Source organism: Dendropsophus ebraccatus, chromosome 10 (assembly GCF_027789765.1).
Source record: "Dendropsophus ebraccatus isolate aDenEbr1 chromosome 10, aDenEbr1.pat, whole genome shotgun sequence".
Lineage (NCBI taxonomy): Eukaryota > Metazoa > Chordata > Amphibia > Anura > Hylidae > Dendropsophus > Dendropsophus ebraccatus.
The window spans coordinates 403,454-424,506 of NC_091463.1; the positions used below are offsets into that span (position 1 = coordinate 403,454).

Consider the following 21,053-nt stretch of genomic DNA (forward strand, 5'->3'; position numbering starts at 1 on the left):
GCGGATGTATTATTATGGCGGATGTATTATTATGGCGGATGTATTATTATTATGGCGGATGTATTATTATGGCGGAGGTATTATTATGGCGAATGTATTATTATTATGGCGGATGTATTATTATTATGGCGGATGTATTATTATGGCGGATGTATTATGGGGGATGTATTATTATTATGGCGGATGTATTATTATGGCGGATGTATTATTATGGCGGATGTATTATTATTATGGCGGATGTATTATGGCGGATGTATTATTATGGCGGAGGTATTATTATGGGAATGTATTATTATTATGGCGGAGGTATTATTATGGCAGATGTATTATGGGGGATGTATTATTATTATGGCGGATGTATTATTATGGCGGAGGTATTATTATGGCGGATGTATTATTATTATGTCGGATGTATTATTATTATGGCGGATGTATTATTATGGCGGATGTAGTATGGGGATGTATTATTATGGCGGATGTATTATTATTATGGGGGATGTATTATTATGGCGGATGTATTAATATGTCGGATGTATTATTATGGCGGATGTATTATTATGGCGGATGTATTATTTTGGCGGATGTATTATTATGGCAGATGTATTATTATGGCGGATGTATTATTATGGCGGATGTATTATTATGGCGGATGTATTATTATTATGGCGGATGTATTATTATTATGCGGATGTATTATTATGGCGGATGTATTATTATTATGGGGGATGTATTATTATGGCGGATGTATTATTATTATGGCGGATGTATTAATATTATGCGGATGTATTATTATGGCGGATGTATTATTATGGCGGATGTATTATTATGGCGGATGTATTATTATGGCGGATGTATTATTATTATGGCGGATGTATTATTATTATGGCGGATGTATTATTATTATGGCGGATGTATTATTATGGCGGATTTATTATTATGGCGGATGTATTATTATGGCGGATGTATTATTATGGCGGATGTATTATTATGGCGGATGTATTATTATTATGGCGGATGTATTATTATGGAGGATGTATTATTATTATGGGGGATGTATTATTATTATGGCGGATGTATTATTATTATGGCGGATGGATTATTATTATGGCGGATGGATTATTATTATGGGGGATGTATTATTATTATGGCGGATGTATTATTATGGCGGATGTATTATTATTATGGCGGATGTATTATTATGGCGGATGTATTATTATGGGGGATGTATTATTATGGTGGATGTATTATTATTTCGGATGTATTATTATTATGGCGGATGTATTATTATGGCGGATGTATTATTATGGCGGATGTATTATTATTATGGCGGATGTATTATTATTATGCGGATGTATTATTATTATGGCGGATGTATTATTATGGCGGATGTATTATTATTATGGGGGATGTATTATGGCGGATGTATTATTATTATGGCGGATGTATTAATATTATGCGGATGTATTATTATGGCGGATGTATTATTATGGCGGATGTATTATTATGGCGGATGTATTATTATGGCGGATGTATTATTATGGCGGATGTATTATTATTATGGCGGATGTATTATTATTATGGCGGATGTATTATTATTATGGCGGATGTATTATTATGGCGGATTTATTATTATGGCGGATGTATTATTATGGCGGATGTATTATTATGGCGGATGTATTATTATGGCGGATGTATTATTATGGCGGATGTATTATTATGGCGGATGTATTATTATTATGGCGGATGTATTATTATGGAGGATGTATTATTATTATGGGGGATGTATTATTATTATGGCGGATGTATTATTATTATGGCGGATGGATTATTATTATGGCGGATGGATTATTATTATGGGGGATGTATTATTATTATGGCGGATGTATTATTATGGCGGATGTATTATTATTATGGCGGATGTATTATTATGGCGGATGTATTATTATGGGGGATGTATTATTATGCCGGATGTATTATTATGGCGGATGTATTATTATGGCGGATGTATTATTATTATGGCGGATGTATTATTATGGCGGATGTATTATTATGGCGGATGTATTATTATGGCGGATGTATTATTATTATGGCGGATGTATTATTATGGGGGATGTATTATTATGGCGGATGTATTATTATTATGGCGGATGTATTATTATGGCGGATGTATTATTATGGAGGATGTATTATTATTATGGGGGATGTATTATTATGGCGGATGTATTATTATGGCGGATGTATTATTATAGCGGATGTATTATTATGGCGGATGTATTATTATGGGGGATGTATTATGGCGGATGTATTATTATGGCGGATGTATTATTATGGGGGATGTATTATTATGGGGGATGTATTATTATGGCGGATGTATTATTATTATGGCGGATGTATTATTATGGCGGATGTATTATTATGGCGGATGTATTATTATTATGGCGGATGTATTATTATGGGGGATGTATTATTATGGCGGATGTATTATTATGGCGGATGTATTATTATTATGGCGGATGTATTATTATGGCGGATGTATTATTATGGCGGATGTTTTATTATATTTATGAATATTTATTAATAAAGAATATGTAATGGTTGGTTTAATAATATAATAACTATAAGAGCAAACTAAGCCCAGTCCTCAGGGATGACTTCTGTGACCACATCCACTAATAACACACAGTGACAATGCATGGGGATAAGTCAGCGCTGTTACTGGTGAGATAACTAACTGAGCCTCTCCTCACAGAGCGCAGGTTTATATACTGCTCCTTCCCGCTCAGCGCCTCGTCCAATCAGTGCTGCCCGGCATCTGCCTGGATACAGAATTACTAAGACATAGTGGTGACATCATCACTCCCGCAGCCAATAGGATCCCTACAACCATCACCTGTGAATAGAGAGAGAGAGAGGGAAAGCAAACCTAGTCCACAATACCATCACCTATTGGCCCCCTGCTCTCATGTGTGCACCGTGCAATGAGTGGGAGACAATAGATGTGACATTGCCTGACTCCTCCCCCTTGGCTCCGGACTCCTGTATAGCGGCCTTTCTTGTGTGCGGCAGGTTTGGCAGTAAGGAGGAGTACATGTCCTTCATGAACCAGTTCCTGGAGCACGAGTGGACCAACATGCAGCGCTTCCTGCTGGAGATCTCCAACCCCGAGACCCTCTCCAACACCGCCGGCTTCGAGGGCTACATCGACCTGGGCCGCGAGCTCTCCATGCTGCACTCCCTCCTGTGGGAGGTCATCTCCATGGATCAGGTAGGTGTGTGGCACCCCCTGCAGGCACAGTGTATACAGGGTCCTGGGATCAGTCACATAGCGCCGCCTGCTGGCACAGTGTATACAGGGTCCTGGGTGTGGTATCAGCTTAGAATGGTGCGCCCCCTGCTGGCACAGTGTATACAGGGTCCTGGGATCAGTCACATAGCACCCCCTGCTGGCACAGTGTATACAGGGTCCTGGGATCAGTCACATAGCACCCCCTGCTGGCACAGTGTATACAGGGTCCTGGGATCAGTCACATAGCGCCGCCTGCTGGCACAGTGTATACAGGGTCCTGGGATCAGTCACATAGCACCCCCTGCTGGCACAGTGTATACAGGGTCCTGGGTGTGGTATCAGCTTGGAATGGCGCGCCCCCTGCTGGCACAGTGTATATAGGGTCCTGGGTGTGGTATCAGCTTGGAATGGCGCGCCCCCTGCTGGCACAGTGTATATAGGGTCCTGGGTGTGGTATCAGCTTGGAATGGCGCGCCCCCTGCTGTTGCAGTGTGCTGATTTGTATTTCTTCTGTCCCATCTCTGTTTCATCAGGCCACAGTAGCCAAGCTTGGCCCCCTGCCTCGTATCCTGCGGGACGTGAACACAGCGCTCAGCAACCCGGCCAGTGCGCAGGGATCCGTCACAAGCGATCAGTCAGCCACCACTCCAAACACAAGCAACAACATTTCCGTCGGCCTCCAAAAGATGGTAATCGAGAACGACTTATCTGGGTAAGAGCAGCTGAGAGCTGTGTGTGGATCCCCCAGAAGGTGCCCCCCCCCCCCGGTGATCATCGCTCACCTCCGCCTGCTCTCTAATAAAGTGTAATTATACTGATCAAAAGACGATAAAGAGGAGCAGAGAAAGCAGCTTCTCTGTACTTAACAATTCAATTAGGAGAAAACTCTGTCTCCGTAATTACCGCATGTGTCCCTAATTCTGCTCAGCGGGTGGTGCCAGTGCTTAATGCCTACCTATTAACTGTGCGCAGAGAAGGAGAGGAGGGGGCATGCCGCCGCCCCCAGACTCCAGAGGGGGATCACCAGGCACGTCCACTTATATCCTACAGTATCCGACACACCCGCTCCTATCCGTACAGTATCCGACACACCCGCTCATATCCGTACAGTATCCGGCACACCCGCTCATATCCGTACAGTATCCGACACACCCGCTCATATCCGTACAGTATCCGACACACCCGCTCATATCCGTACAGTATCCGACGCACCCGCTCATATCCGTACAGTATCCGACACACCCGCTCATATCCGTACAGTATCCGACACACCCGCTCATATCCGTACAGTATCCGACACACCCGCTCATATCCATACAGTATCCGACACACCCGCTCATATCCGTACAGTATCCGACACACCCGCTCATATCCGTACAGTATCCGGCACACCCGCTCATATCCGTACAGTATCCGACACACCCGCTCATATCCGTACAGTATCCGACACACCCGCTCATATCCGTACAGTATCCGACACACCCGCTCATATCTGTACAGTATCCGACACACCCGCTCATATCCGTACAGTATCCGACACACCCGCTCATATCCGTACAGTATCCGACGCACACGCTCATATCCGTACAGTATCCGACACACCCGCTCATATCTGTACAGTATCCGACACACCCGCTCATATCCGTACAGTATCCGACACACCCGCTCATATCCGTACAGTATCCGACACACCCGCTCCTATCCGTACAGTATCCGACACACCCGCTCATATCCGTACAGTATCCGGCACACCCGCTCATATCCGTACAGTATCCGACACACCCGCTCATATCCGTACAGTATCCGACACACCCGCTCATATCCGTACAGTATCTAACACACCCGCTCATATCCGTACAGTATCCGACACACCCGCTCATATCCGTACAGTATCCGACACACCCGCTCATATCCGTACAGTATCCGACACACCCGCTCATATCCGTACAGTATCCGACACACCCGCTCATATCCGTACAGTATCCGACGCACCCGCTCATATCCGTACAGTATCCGACACACCCGCTCATATCCGTACAGTATCCGACACACCCGCTCATATCCGTACAGTATCCGACGCACCCGCTCATATCCGTACAGTATCCGACACACCCGCTCATATCCGTACAGTATCCGACACACCCGCTCATATCCGTACAGTATCAGACACACCCGCTCATATCCGTACAGTATCCGACACGCCCGCTCATATCCGTACAGTATCCGACACATCCGCTCATATCCGTACAGTATCCGACACACCTGTCATATCCGTACAGTATCCGACACACCTGTCATATCCGTACAGTATCCGACACACCCGCTCATATCCGTACAGTATCCGACGCACCCGCTCATATCCGTACAGTATCCGACGCACCCGCTCATATCCGTACAGTATCTGACGCACCCGCTCATATCCGTACAGTATCCGACGCACCCGCTCATATCCGTACAGTATCCGACGCACCCGCTCATATCCGTACAGTATCCGACACACCCGCTCATATCCGTACAGTATCCGGCACACCCGCTCATATCCGTACAGTATCCGACACACCCGCTCATATCCGTACAGTATCCGACACACCCGCTCATATCCGTACAGTATCCGACACATCCGCTCATATCCGTACAGTATCCGACACACCTGTCATATCCGTACAGTATCCGACACACCCGCTCATATCCGTACAGTATCCGACACATCCGCTCATATCCGTACAGTATCCGACACACCCGCTCATATCCGTACAGTATCCGACACATCCGCTCATATCCGTACAGTATCCGACACACCCGCTCATATCCGTACAGTATCCGACACACCCGCTCATATCCGTACAGTATCCGACACACCCGCTCATATCCGTACAGTATCCGACACATCCGCTCATATCGGTACAGTATCCGACACACCTGTCATATCCGTACAGTATCCGACACACCCGCTCATATCCGTACAGTATCCGACACACCCGCTCATATCCGTACAGTATCCGACACACCCGCTCATATCCGTACAGTATCCGACACACCCGCTCATATCCGTACAGTATCCGGCACACCCGCTCATATCCGTACAGTATCCGACACACCCGCTCATATCTGTACAGTATCCGACACACCCGCTCATATCCGTACAGTATCCGACACATCCGCTCATATCCGTACAGTATCCGACACACCCGCTTATATCCGTACAGTATCCGACGCACCCGCTCATATCCGTACAGTATCCGACGCACCCGCTCATATCCGTACAGTATCCGACGCACCCGCTCATATCCGTACAGTATCCGACACAACCGCTCATATCCGTACAGTATCCGACACACCCGCTCATATCCGTACAGTATCCGACACACCCGCTCATATCCGTACAGTATCCGACGCACTCGCTCATATCCGTACAGTATCCGACGCACCCGCTCATATCCGTACAGTATCCGACGCACCCGCTCATATCCGTACAGTATCCGACGCACCCGCTCATATCCGTACAGTATCCGACACATCTGTCATATCCGTACAGTATCCGACGCACCCGCTCATATCCGTACAGTATCCGACGCACCCGCTCATATCCATACAGTATCCGACGCACCCGCTCATATCCGTACAGTATCCGACGCAGCCGCTCATATCCGTACAGTATCCGACGCACCCGCTCATATCCGTACAGTATCCGACGCACCCGCTCATATCCGTACAGTATCCGACGCACCCGCTCATATCCGTACAGTATCCGACGCACCCGCTCATATCTGTACAGTATTTGTCACATCCCCTAATCGATCCAGAACAGTTTGTTGTTATCAGACATTTAACCTTTAAATGTTACAGGAGGAAGAAGGGAAAGGGAGGATATGATGGAAACCTTTATATATATTACAGGAGGAAGAAGGGAAAGGAGGGACATGATGGAAACCTTTATATATATTACAGGGGGAAGAAGGGAAAGGGGGGACATGATGGAAACCTTTATATATGTTACCGGGGGAAGAAGGGAAAGGGGGGACATGATGGAAACCTTTATATATGTTACAGGAGGGGGAAGAAGGGAAAAGGGAGGATATGGTGGAAACCTTTATATATGTTACAGGAGGAAGAAGGGAAAGGGAGGACATGATGGAAACCTTTATATATGTTACAGGAGGAAGAAGGGAAAGGGAGGACATGATGGAAACCTTTATATATGTTACAGGAGGAAGAAGGGAAAGGGAGGACATGATGGAAACCTTTATATATGTTACAGGGGGAAGAAGGGAAAGGAGGACATGATGGAAACCTTTATATATATGTTACAGGAGGAAGAAGGGAAAGGGAGGACATGATGGAAACACTTATATATGTTACAGGAGGAAGAAGGGAAAGGGAGGACATGATGGAAACCTTTATATATGTTACAGGAGGAAGAAGGGAAAGGGGGACATGATGGAAACCTTTATATATGTTACATTACAGGAGGAAGAAGGGAAAGGGAGGACATGATGGAAACCTTTATATATGTTACATTACAGGAGGAAGAAGAGAAAGGAGGACATGATGGAAACCTTTATATATGTTACAGGAGGAAGAAGGGAAAGGAGGACATGATGGAAACCTTTATATATGTTACAGGAGGAAGAAGGGAAAGGAGGGACATGATGGAAACCTTTATATATGTTACAGGAGGAAGAAGGGAAAGGGAGGACATGATGGAAACACTTATATATGTTACAGGAGGAAGAAGGGAAAGGGAGGACATGATGGAAACCTTTATATATGTTACAGGAGGAAGAAGGGAAAGGGAGGACATGATGGAAACCTTTATATATGTTACAGGAGGAAGAAGGGAAAGGAGGACATGATGGAAACCTTTATATATGTTACAGGGGGAAGAAGGGAAAGGGAGGACATGATGGAAACCTTTATATATGTTACAGGAGGGAAGAAGGGAAAGGGAGGACATGATGGAAACCTTTATATATGTTACAGGAGGAAGAAGGGAAAGGGGGGACATGATGGAAACCTTCATATATGTTACAGGAGGAAGAAGGGAAAGGGAGGACATAATGGAAACCTTTATATATGTTACAGGAGGAAGAAGGGAAAGGGAGTACATGATGGAAACCTTTATATATGTTACAGGAGGAAGAAGGGAAAGGGAGGACATGATGGAAACCTTTATATATGTTACAGGAGGAAGAAGGAAAAGGGAGGACATGATGGAAACCTTTATATATGTTACAGGAGGAAGAAGGGAAAGGAGGGACATGATGGAAACCTTTATATATGTTACAGGAGGAAGAAGGGAAAGGAGGGACATGATGGAAACCTTTATATATGTTACAGGAGGAAGAAGGGAAAGGAGGACATGATAGAAACCTTTATATATGTTACAGGAGGAAGAAGGGAAAGTGGGGACATGATGGAAACCTTTATATATGTTACAGGAGGAAGAAGGGAAAGGAGGACATGATGGGAACCTTTATATATGTTACAGGAGGAAGAAGGGAAAGGGGGGACATGATGGAAATCTTTATATATGTTACAGGAGGAAGAAGGGAAAGGGAGGAGATGATGGAAACCTTTATATATGTTACAGGGGGAAGAAGGGAAAGGGAGGACATGATGGAAACCTTTATATATGTTACAGGAGGGAAGAAGGGAAAGGGGGGACATGATGGAAACCTTTATATATGTTACAGGAGGAAGAAGGGAAAGGAGGGACATGATGGGAACCTTTATATATGTTACAGGGGGAAGAAGGGAAAGGGAGGATAGATGGAAACCTTTATATACGTTACAGGAGGAAGAAGGGAAAGGGAGGACATGATGGAAACCTTTATATATGTTACAGGGGGAAGAAGGGAAAGGGAGGACATGATGGAAACCTTTATATATCTTACAGGAGGAAGAAGGGAAAAGGGAGGACATGGTGGAAACCTTTATATATGTTACAGGGGGAAGAAGGGAAAGGGAGGACATGATGGAAACCTTTATATATGTTACAGGAGGAAGAAGGGAAAGGGAGGACATGATGGAAACCTTTATATATGTTACAGGAGGAAGAAGGGAAAGGAGGGACATGATGGGAACCTTTATATATGTTACAGGGGGAAGAAGGGAAAGGGGGACATGATGGAAACCTTTATATATGTTACAGGAGGAAGAAGGGAAAGGGGGACATGATGGAAACCTTTATATATGTTACAGGAGGAAGAAGGGAAAGGGGACATGATGGAAACCTTTATATATGTTACAGGAGGAAGAAGGGAAAGGAGGGACATGATGGAAACCTTTATATATGTTACAGGGGGAAGAAGGGAAAGGGGGACATGATGGAAACCTTTATATATGTTACAGGAGGGGGAAGAAGGGAAAGGGAGGACATGATGGAAACCTTTATATATGTTACAGGAGGGGGAAGAAGGGAAAGGGAGGACATGATGGAAACCTTTATATATGTTACAGGGGGAAGAAGGGAAAGGGGGACATGATGGAAACCTTTATATATGTTACAGGAGGGGGAAGAAGGGAAAGGGAGGACATGATGGAAACCTTTATATATGTTACAGGAGGGGGAAGAAGGGAAAGGGAGGACATGATGGAAACCTTTATATATGTTACAGGAGGAAGAAGGGAAAGGGGAGACATGATGGAAACCTTTATATATGTTACAGGAGGAAGAAGGGAAAGGGAGGACATGATGGAAACCTTTATATATGTTACAGGAGGAAGAAGGGAAAAGGAGGACATGATGGAAACCTTTATATATGTTACAGGAAGAAGAAGGGAAAAGGAGGGACATGATGGAAACCTTTATATATGTTACAGGAGGAAGAAGGGAAAGGAGGACATGATGGAAACCTTTATATATGTTACAGGAGGGAAGAAGGGAAAGGAGGGAGGACATGATGGAAACCTTTATATATGTTACAGGAGGAAGAAGGGAAAGGGAGGACATGATGGAAACCTTTATATATGTTACAGGAAGAAGAAGGGAAAAGGAGGACATGATGGAAACCTTTATATATGTTACAGGAGGGAAGAAGGGAAAGGGAGGACATGATGGAAACCTTTATATATGTTACAGGAGGAAGAAGGGAAAGGGAGGACATGATGGAAACCTTTATATATGTTACAGGAGGAAGAAGGGAAAGGGGGACATCATGGAAACCTTTATATATGTTACAGGAGGAAGAAGGGAAAGGGAGGACATGATGGAAACCTTTATATATGTTACAGGAGGAAGAAGGGAAAGTGGGGACATGATGAAAACCTTTATATATGTTACAGGAGGAAGAAGGGAAAGGAGGACATGATGGAAACCTTTATATATGTTACAGGAGGAAGAAGGGAAAGGGAGGACATGATGGAAACCTTTATATATGTTACAGGAGGAAGAAGGGAAAGGGAGGACATGATGGAAACCTTTATATATGTTACAGGAAGAAGAAGGGAAAGGAGGACATGATGGAAACCTTTATATATGTTACAGGAGGAAGAAGGGAAAGGGAGGACATGATGGAAACCTTTATATATGTTACAGGAGGAAGAAGGGAAAGGAAGGACATGATGGAAACCTTTATATATGTTACAGGGGGAAGAAGGGAAAGGGGGACATGATGGAAACCTTTATATATGTTACAGGAGGAAGAAGGGAAAGGGAGGACATGATGGAAACCTTTATATATGTTACAGGAGGAAGAAGGGAAAGGAGGGACATGATGGAAACCTTTATATATGTTACAGGAGGAAGAAGGGAAAGGAGGACATGATGGAAACCTTTATATATGTTACAGGAGGAAGAAGGGAAAGGGAGGACATGATGGAAACCTTTATATATGTTACAGGAGGAAGAAGGGAAAGGGGGGACATGATGGAAACCTTTATATATGTTACAGGAGGAAGAAGGGAAAGGGAGGACATGATGGAAACAGAATGTTATCGGGCAGACGAGATAGAGGGAGGGGGGAGGCAAACGAGATGGGGGGGGAGGCAGACGAGATGGGGGGGGGAGGCAGACGAGATGGAGGGGGGGGAGGCAGACGAGATGGGGGGGGGGAGGCAGACGAGATGGGGGGGGGGAGGCAGACGAGATGGGGGGGGGAGGCAGACGAGATGGAGGGGGGGAGGCAGACGAGATGGAGGGGGGGGGAGGCAGACGAGATGGAGGGGGGGGAGGCAGACGAGATGGGGGGAAGGCAGACGAGATGGAGGGGGGGAGGCAGACGAGATGGAGGGGGGAGGCAGACGAGATGGGGGGAAGGGGAGGCAGACAAGATGGGGGGGGGAGGCAGACGAGATGGAGGGGGGAGGCAGACGAGGGAGGGGGAGGCAGACGAGATGGAGGGGGGAAGGCAGACGAGATGGAGGGGGGGGGAGGCAGACGAGATAGAGGGAGGGGGAGGCAGACAAGATGGGGGGGGAGGCAGACGAGATGGAGGGGGGAGGCAGACGAGGGAGGGGGAGGCAGACGAGATGGAGGGGGGAAGGCAGACGAGATGGAGGGGGGGGAGGCAGACGAGATGGAGGGGGGGGAGGCAGACGAGATGGAGGGGGGGGAGGCAGACGAGATGGGGGGGGAGGCAGACGAGATAGAGGGAGGGAGGCAGACGAGATGGGGGGGGAGGCAGACGAGATGGGGGGGAGGCAGACGAGATAGAGGGAGGGAGGCAGATGAGATGGAGGGGGGGAGGCAGACGAGATGGGGGGGGGAGGCAGACGAGATGGGGGGGGAGGCAGACGAGATAGAGGGAGGGAGGCAGACGACATGGGGTGGGAGGCAGACGAGATGGAGGGAGGGAGGCAGACGAGATGGAGGGGGGGGGAGGCAGACGAGATGGGGGGGAGGCAGACGAGATGGAGGGGGGGAGGCAGACGAGATGGAGGGAGGGGAGGCAGACGAGATGGAGGGGGGGGAGGCAGACGAGATGGATGGAGGGGGAGGCAGACGAGATGGAGGGGGGGGAGGCAGACGAGATGGGGGGGGAGGCAGACGAGATGGAGGGAGGGAGGCAGACGAGATGGAGGGGGGGGAGGCAGACGAGATGGGGGGGGAGGCAGACGAGATGGAGGGGGGGAGGCAGACGAGATGGAGGGAGGGGGAGGCAGACGAGATGGAGGGGGGGGAGGCAGACGAGATGGATGGAGGGGGAGGCAGACGAGATGGAGGGGGGGGGAGGCAGACGAGATGGAAGGGGGGGGGGGAGGCAGACGAGATGGAGGGGGGGAGGCAGACGAGATGGGGGGGGAGGCAGACGAGATAGAGGGAGGGGAGGCAGACGAGATGGAAGGGGGGGAGGCAGACGAGATGGAGGGGGGGGAGGCAGACGAGATGGAAGGGGGGGAGGCAGACGAGATGGAGGGAGGGAGGCAGACGAGATGGAGGGGGGGAGGCAGACGAGATGGAGGGGGGGAGGCAGACGAGATGGAGGGGGGGGGAGGCAGACGAGATGGAGGGGGGGGAGGCAGACGAGATGGAGGGGGGGAGGCAGACGAGATGGAGGGGGGGAGGCAGACGAGATGGAGGGGGGGGAGGCAGACGAGATGGAGGGAGGGAGGCAGACGAGATGGAGGGGGGGAGGCAGACGAGATGGAGGGAGGGAGGCAGACGAGATGGAGGGAGGGGAGGCAGACGAGATGGGGGGGAGGCAGACGAGATAGAGGGAGGGGGAGGCAGACGAGATGGGGGGAGGCAGACGAGATAGAGGGACGGAGGCAGACGAGATGATGGGGGGGAGGCAGACGAGATGGGGGGGAGGCAGACGAGATGGAGGGGGGGGAGGCAGACGAGATGGATGGAGGGGGAGGCAGACGAGATGGAGGGGGGGGAGGCAGACGAGATGGAAGGGGGGGGGGGAGGCAGACGAGATGGAGGGGGGGAGGCAGACGAGATGGGGGGGGAGGCAGACGAGATAGAGGGGGGGAGGCAGACGAGATGGAAGGGGGGGAGGCAGACGAGATGGAGGGGGGGGAGGCAGACGAGATGGAAGGGGGGGAGGCAGACGAGATGGAGGGAGGGAGGCAGACGAGATGGAGGGGGGGGAGGCAGACGAGATGGAGGGGGGGAGGCAGACGAGATGGAGGGGGGGGAGGCAGACGAGATGGAGGGGGGGGAGGCAGACGAGATGGAGGGGGGGGAGGCAGACGAGATGGAGGGGGGGAGGCAGACGAGATGGAGGGGGGGGAGGCAGACGAGATGGAGGGAGGGAGGCAGACGAGATGGAGGGGGGGGAGGCAGACGAGATGGGGGGGAGGCAGACGAGATAGAGGGAGGGGGAGGCAGACGAGATGGGGGGGAGGCAGACGAGATAGAGGGACGGAGGCAGACGAGATGATGGGGGGGGAGGCAGACGAGATGGGGGGGGAGGCAGACGAGATGGAGGGGGGGGAGGCAGACGAGATGGGGGGAGGCAGACGAGATAGAGGGAGGCAGACGAGATGGGGGGGAGGCAGACGAGATAGAGGGAGGGGGAGGCAGACGAGATGGGGGGGGAGGCAGAGGAGATGGTGGGGGGGGAGGCAGACGAGATGGGGGGGAGGCAGACGAGATAGAGGGAGGGGGAGGCAGACGAGATGGAGGGGGGGAGGCAGACGAGATGGAGGGGGGGGAGGCAGCCGAGATGGGGGGGAGGCAGACGAGATGGGGGGGGGGGGGCAGACGAGATGGGGGGGGGGAGGCAGACGAGATAGAGGGAGGGGGAGGCAGATGAGATGGAGGGGGGGGAGGCAGACGAGATGGAGGGGGGGAGGCAGACGAGATGGGGGGGAAGGCAGACGAGATGGAGGGGGGAGGCAGACGAGATGGGGGGGGAGGCAGACGAGATAGAGGGAGGAAGGCAGACGAGATGGAGGGGGGGGAGGCAGACGAGATAAAGGGGAGGGGGAGGCAGACGAGATAGAGGGAGGGGGGGGAAGCAGACGAGATGGAGGGGGGGAGGCAGACGAGATGGGGGGGGGGAGGCAGACGAGATAGAGGGAGGAAGGCAGACGAGATGGAGGGGGGGGAGGCAGGCGAGATGGGGGGGAGGCAGACGAGATGGAGGGGGGGGAGGCAGACGAAATGGAGGGGGGGAGGCAGACGAGATGGGGGGGGAGGCAGACGAGATGGAGGGGGGGGAGGCAGACGAGATGGATGGAGGGGGAGGCAGACGAGATAGAGGGAGGGGGAGGCAGACGAGATGGAGGGGGGGGAGGCAGACGAGATGGGGGAAGGAGGCAGACGAGATGGAGGGGGGGGAGGCAGACGAGATGGGGGGGGAGACAGACTAGATAGAGGGAGGGAGGCAGACGAGATGGGGGGGGAGGCAGACGAGATGGGGGGAAGGAGGCAGACGAGATGGAGGGGGGGAGGCAGACGAGATGGAGGGGGGGAGGCAGACGAGATGGAGGGAGGGAGGCAGACGAGATGGAGGGGGGGAGGCAGACGAGATAGGGGGAGGCAGACGAGATAGAGGGAGGGAGGCAGACGAGATGGAGGGGGGGGAGGCAGACGAGATGGAGGGGGGGAGGCAGACGAGATGGAGGGGGGGAGGCAGACGAGATGGAGGGGGGGGAGGCAGACGAGATGGAGGGGGGGGGAGGCAGACGAGATGGAGGGAGGGAGGCAGACGAGATGGAGGGGGGGGAGGCAGACGAGATGGAGGGAGGGGAGGCAGACGAGATAGAGGGAGGGGAGGCAGACGAGATGGGGGGGAGGCAGACGAGATAGAGGGAGGGGGAGGCAGACGAGATGGGGGGGGAGGCAGATGAGATAGAGGGAGGGGGAGGCAGACGAGATAGAGGGACGGAGGCAGACGAGATGGAGGGGGGAGGCAGACGAGATGGGGGGGAGGCAGACGAGATGGAGGGACGGAGGCAGACGAGATGGAGGGAGGGAGGCAGACGAGATGGAGGGGGGGAGGCAGACGAGATGGAGGGGGGAGGCAGACGAGATGGGGGGGAGGCAGACGAGATAGAGGGAGGGAGGCAGACGAGATGGGGGGGAAGGCAGACGAGATAGAGGGAGGGGGAGGCAGACGAGATGGAGGGGGGAGGCAGACGAGATGGAGGGGGGGAGGCAGACGAGATGGATGGGGGGGAGGCAGACGAGATGGAGGGGGGGAGGCAGACGAGATGGGGGGGAGGCAGACGAGATAGAGGGAGGGAGGCAGACGAGATGGGGGGGAGGCAGACGAGATGGAGGGGGAGGCAGACGAGATAGAGGGAGGGGGAGGCAGACAAGATGGGGGGGGAGGCAGACGAGATAGAGGGAGGGGGAGGCAGACGAGATGGATGGAGGGGGAGGCAGACGAGATGGATGGGGGGGGAGGCAGACGAGATGGATGGAGGGGGAGGCAGACGAGATGGAGGGGGGGGAGGCAGACGAGATAGAGGGAGGGGGAGGCAGACAAGATGGGGGGGGGAGGCAGACGAGATGGAGGGGGGGGAGGCAGACGAGGGAGGGGGAGGCAGACGAGATGGATGGAGGGGGAGGCAGACGAGATGGATGGAGGGGGAGGCAGACGAGATGGAGGGGGGGGAGGCAGACGAGATGGGGGGGGGGAGGCAGACGAGATGGAGGGGGGGGAGGCAGACGAGATAGAGGGAGGGAGGCAGACGAGATGGAGGGGGGGAGGCAGACGAGATGGAGGGGGGGGAGGACCCACAGGCTTTATGATCTACAGTTCTCACATAGAAGAAGTAGGTTGAAAACCTAATGGGTGTTATTTGTGTGAGCAGCCGGTGGGCAGGATTCTCCCCTCCCTCCATCAGCCTCCCCTCCCTCCATCAGCCTCCCCTCCCTCCATCAGCCTCCCTCCCTCCATCAGCCTCCCCTCCCTCCATCAGCCTCCCCTCCCTCCATCAGCCTCCCTCCCTCCATCAGCCTCCCCTCCCTCCATCAGCCTCCCCTCCCTCCATCAGCCTCCCCTCCCTCCATCAGCCTCCCGCCCTCCATCAGCCTCCCCTCCCTCCATCAGCCTCCCCGCCCTCCATCAGCCTCCCCGCCCTCCATCAGCCTCCCCTCCCTCCATCAGCCTCCCCTCCCTCCATCAGCCTCCCCTCCCTCCATCAGCCTCCCTGCCCTCCATCAGCCTCTCCTCCCTCCATCAGCCTCCCTCCCTCCATCAGCCTCCCCTCCCTCCATCAGCGTCCCGCCCTCCATCAGCCTCCCCTCCCTCCATCAGCCTCCCCTCCCTCCATCAGCCTCCCTGCCCTCCATCAGCCTCCCTCCATCAGCCTCCCGCCCTCCATCAGCCTCCCCTCCCTCCATCAGCCTCCCCGCCCTCCATCAGCCTCCCGCCCTCCATCAGCCTCCCCTCCCTCCATCAGCCTCCCTGCCCTCCATCAGCCTCCCCTCCCTCCATCAGCCTCCCCTCCCTCCATCAGCCTCCCTGCCCTCCATCAGCCTCCCCTCCCTCCATCAGCCTCCCCGCTCTCCATCAGCCTCCCCGCCCTCCATCAGCCTCCCCGCTCTCCATCAGCCTCCCCGCTCTCCATCAGCCTCCCCTCCCTCCATCAGCCTCCCCTCCCTCCATCAGCCTCCCCGCCCTCCATCAGCCTCCCCGCTCTCCATCAGCCTCCCCGCCCTCCATCAGCCTCCCCTCCCTCCATCAGCCTCCCTCCCTCCATCAGCCTCCTCTCCCTCCATCAGTCTCCCCGCCCTCCATCAGCCTCCCCGCCCTCCATCAGCCTCCCCTCCCTCCATCAGCCTCCCCTCCCTCCATCAGCCTCCCGCCCTCCATCAGCCTCCCCGCTCTCCATCAGCCTCCCCGCCCTCCATCAGCCTCCCCTCCCTCCATCAGCCTCCTCTCCCTCCATCAGTCTCCCCTCCCTCCATCAGCCTCCCCGCCCTCCATCAGCCGCCCCTCATCTCCCTCCATCAGCCTCCCCTCCCTCCATCAGTCTCCCCGCCCTCCATCAGCCTCCCCTCCCTCCATCAGCCTCCTCGCCCTCTATCAGCCTCCCCTCCCTCCATCAGCCTCCCCGCCCTCCATCAGCGTCCCCGCCCTCCATCAGCCTCCCCTCCCTCCATCAGCCTCCCCTCCCTCCATCAGTCTCCCTGCCCTCCATCAGCCTCCCCTCCCTCCATCAGCCTCCCCTCCCTCCATCAGCCTCCCCTCCCTCCATCAGCCTCCCTCCCTCCATCAGCCTCCCCTCCCTCCATCAGCCTCCCCTCCCTCCATCAGCCTCCCTGCCCTCCATCAGCCTCCCGCCCTCCATCAGCCTCCCCTCCCTCCATCAGCCTCCCCGCCCTCCATCAGCCTCCCCTCCCTCCATCAGCCTCCCCTCCCTCCATCAGCCTCCCTCCCTCCATCAGCCTCCCCGCCCTCCATCAGCCGCCCCTCATCTCCCTCCATCAGCCTCCCCTCCCTCCATCAGTCTCCCCGCCCTCCATCAGCCTCCCCGCTCTCCATCAGCCTCCCCTCCCTCCATCAGTCTCCCCGCCCTCCATCAGCCTCCCCTCCCTCCATCAGCCTCCCCGCCCTCTATCAGCCTCCCCTCCCTACATCAGCCTCCCCGCCCTCCATCAGCCTCCCCTCCCTCCATCAGCCTCCCCGCCCTCCATCAGCCTCCCCGCCCTCCATTAGCCGCCCCTCATCTCCCTCCATCAGCCTCCCCTCCCTCCATCAGCCTCCCCGCCCTCCATCACCCTCCCCGCCCTCCATCAGCCTCCCCGCCCTCCATCAGCCTCCCCTCCCTCCATCAGCCTCCCCTCCCTCCATCAGCCTCCCGCCCTCCATCAGCCTCCCCTCCCTCCATCAGCCTCCCCTCCCTCCATCAGCCTCCCCGCCCTCCATCAGCCTCCCCTCCCTCCATCAGCCTCCCCTCCCTCCATCAGCCGCCCCTCCCTCCATCAGCCTCCCGCCCTCCATCAGCCTCCCCTCCCTCCATCAGCCTCCCCTCCCTCCATCAGCCTCCCCACCCTCCATCAGCCTCCCTGCCCTCCATCAGCCTCCCCGCCCTCCATCAGCCTCCCCGCCCTCCATCAGCCTCCCCTCCCTCCATCAGCCGCCCCTCCCTCCATCAGCCTCCCCGCCCTCCATCAGCCTCCCCGCCCTCCATCAGCCGCCCCTCCCTCCATCAGCCTCCCCGCCCTTCATCACCCTTCCCGCCCTCCATCAGCCGCCCCGCCCTCCATCAGCCTCCCCGATCTCCATCAGCCTCCCCTCCCTTCATCAGCCTCCCCTCCCTCCATCAGCCTCCCCGCCCTCCATCAGCCTCCCCGCCCTCCATCAGCCTCCCCGCCCTCCATCAGTCTCCCCGCCCTCCATCAGCCTCCCCTCCCTCCATCAGCCTCCCCGCCCTCCATCAGCCTCCCCGCCCTCCATCAGCCTCCCCGCTCTCCATCAGCCTCCCCTCCCTCCATCAGCCTCCCCTCCCTCCATCAGCCTCCCCGCCCTTCATCAGCCTCCCCTCCCTCCATCAGCCTCCCTGCCCTCCATCAGCCTCCCGCCCTCCATCAGCCTCCCCGCCCTCCATCAGCCTCCCCGCCCTTCATCAGCCTCCCCTCCCTCCATCAGCCTCCCTGCCCTCCATCAGCCTCCCGCCCTCCATCAGCCGCCCCTCCCTCCATCAGCCTCCCCGCCCTCCATCAGCCTCCCCGCCCTCCATCAGCCTCCCCGCCCTCCATCAGCCTCCCCTCCCTACATCAGCCTCCCCTCCCTACATCAGCCTCCCCTCCCTCCATCAGCCTCCCCGCCCTCCATCAGCCTCCTCTCCCTCCATCAGCCTCCCTGCCCTCCATCAGCCTCCCGCCCTCTATCAGCCTCCCCGCTCTCCATCAGCCTCCCCTCCCTCCATCAGCCTCCCCGCTCTCCATCAGCCTCCCCTCCCTCCATCAGCCTCCCCGCTCTCCATCAGCCTCCCCTCCCTCCATCAGCCTCCCCTCCCTCCATCAGCCTCCCCTCCCTCCATCAGCCTCCCCTCCCTCCATCAGCCTCCCCGCCCTCCATCAGTCTCCCCGCCCTCCATCAGCCTTCCCTCCCTACATCAGCCTCCCCGCCCTCCATCAGCCTCCCCTCCCTCCATCAGCCTCCCCGCCCTCCATCAGCCTCCCCTCCCTCCATCAGCCGCCCCGCCCTCCATCAGCCTCCCCTCCCTCCATCAGCCTCTCCTCCCTCCATCAGCCTCCCCTCCCTCCATCAGCCTCCCCGCCCTCCATCAGCCTTTCCTCCCTCCATCAGCCTCCCCGCTCTCCATCAGCCTCCCCTCCCTCCATCAGCCTCCCCTCCCTACATCAGCCTCCCCGCCCTCCATCAGCCTCCCCGCCCTCCATCAGCCTCTCCTCCCTCCATTAGCCTCCCCTCCCTCCATCAGCCTCCCCGCCCTCCATCAGCCTCCCCTCCCTCCATCAGCCTCCCCGCTCTCCATCAGCCTCCCCTCCCTCCATCAGCCTCCCCTCCCTCCATCAGCCTCCCCGCTCTCCATCAGCCTCCCCTCCCTCCATCAGCCTCCCCTCCCTACATCAGCCTCCCCTCGCTCCATCAGCCTCCCCTCCCTCCATCAGCCTCCCCGCCCTCCATCAGCCTCTCCTCCCTCCATCAGCCTCCCCGCCCTCCATCAGCCTCCCCTCCCTCCATCAGCCTCCCGCCCTCCATCAGCCTCCCCGCCCTCCATCAGCCTTCCCTCCCTACATCAGCCTCCCCGCCCTCCATCAGCCTCCCCTCCCTCCATCAGCCTCCCCGCCCTCCATCAGCCTCCCCTCCCTCCATCAGCCGCCCCGCCCTCCATCAGCCTCCCGCCCTCCATCAGCCTCCCCTCCCTCCATCAGCCTCCCCGCCCTCCATCAGTCTCCCCTCCCTCCCTCCATCAGCCTCCCCTCCCCTGTAGTGTCAGCTGTGTGTGCGCGGCGGGTGATGGTGGCGGAGGAGGAAGAGAGAACGGGTCACAGTAGTGCAGCCTCGGGCTCCATACTGTCTAGGTGCGGTGAGGCTGGGGAGCTCAGGGATGTGATAGGGCAGATTCCCATCATCCAGTGCGACGGTTCATCCCCCCCTGGGATTATGTGTGATGGGGCAGATTCTCATCATCCAGTGCGATGGTTTATTCCCCCCCCCCCCGGGATTATGTGTGACGGGGCAGATTCCCATCATCCAGTGCGATGGTTGGTCCAACCCCCTTGGGATTATGTGTGATGGGGCAGATTCCCATCATCCAGTGCGATGGTTCATCCCCCCCTGGGATTATGTGTGATGGGGCAGATTCCCATCATCCAGTGCGATGGTTCATCCCCCCCCCCTGGGATTATGTGTGATGGGGCAGATTCCCATCATCCAGTGCGATGGTTGGTCCCCCCCCCCCCCCCCCCCCCCCCCCGGGATTATGTGTGATGGGGCAGATTCCCATCATCCAGTGCGATGGTTGGTCCCCCCCCCCCCCCCCGGGATTATGTGTGATGGGGCAGATTCCCATCATCCAGTGCGATGGTTGGTCCCCCCCCTGGGATTATGTGTGATGGGGCAGATTGTCATCATCCAGTGAGATAGTTGGTCCCTCCCCCTAGGATTATGTGTGATGGGGCAGATTCCCATCATTCAGTGCAATGGTTGGTCCCCCCCCTAAGATTATGTGTGACGGGGCAGATTCCCATCATCCAGTGTAATGGTTCATCCCCCCCCCCCCTGGGATTATGTGTGATGGGGCAGATTCCCATCATCCAGTGCAATGGTTGGTCCCCCCCCTAGGATTATGTGTGACGGGGCAGATTCCCATCATCCAGTGCGACGGTTCATCCCCCCCCCCCCCCCCCCCCCCCCCGGGATTATGTGTGATGGGGCAGATTCCCATCATCCAG

At 55.1% G+C, this 21,053-nt stretch overlaps 1 protein-coding gene across 1 annotated transcript in view; it reads left to right on the forward strand.

The window, feature by feature from the left end:
- The window catches only part of DAB2IP (DAB2 interacting protein), a 215,140-nt gene that overhangs the window by 157,905 nt on the left and 36,182 nt on the right, over nucleotides 1-21,053 (forward strand). The window contains 2 exon segments of the mRNA XM_069986386.1: nucleotides 3,067-3,265; nucleotides 3,820-3,998. Of these exon segments, the coding sequence (XP_069842487.1) occupies nucleotides 3,067-3,265; nucleotides 3,820-3,998 (378 nt within the window).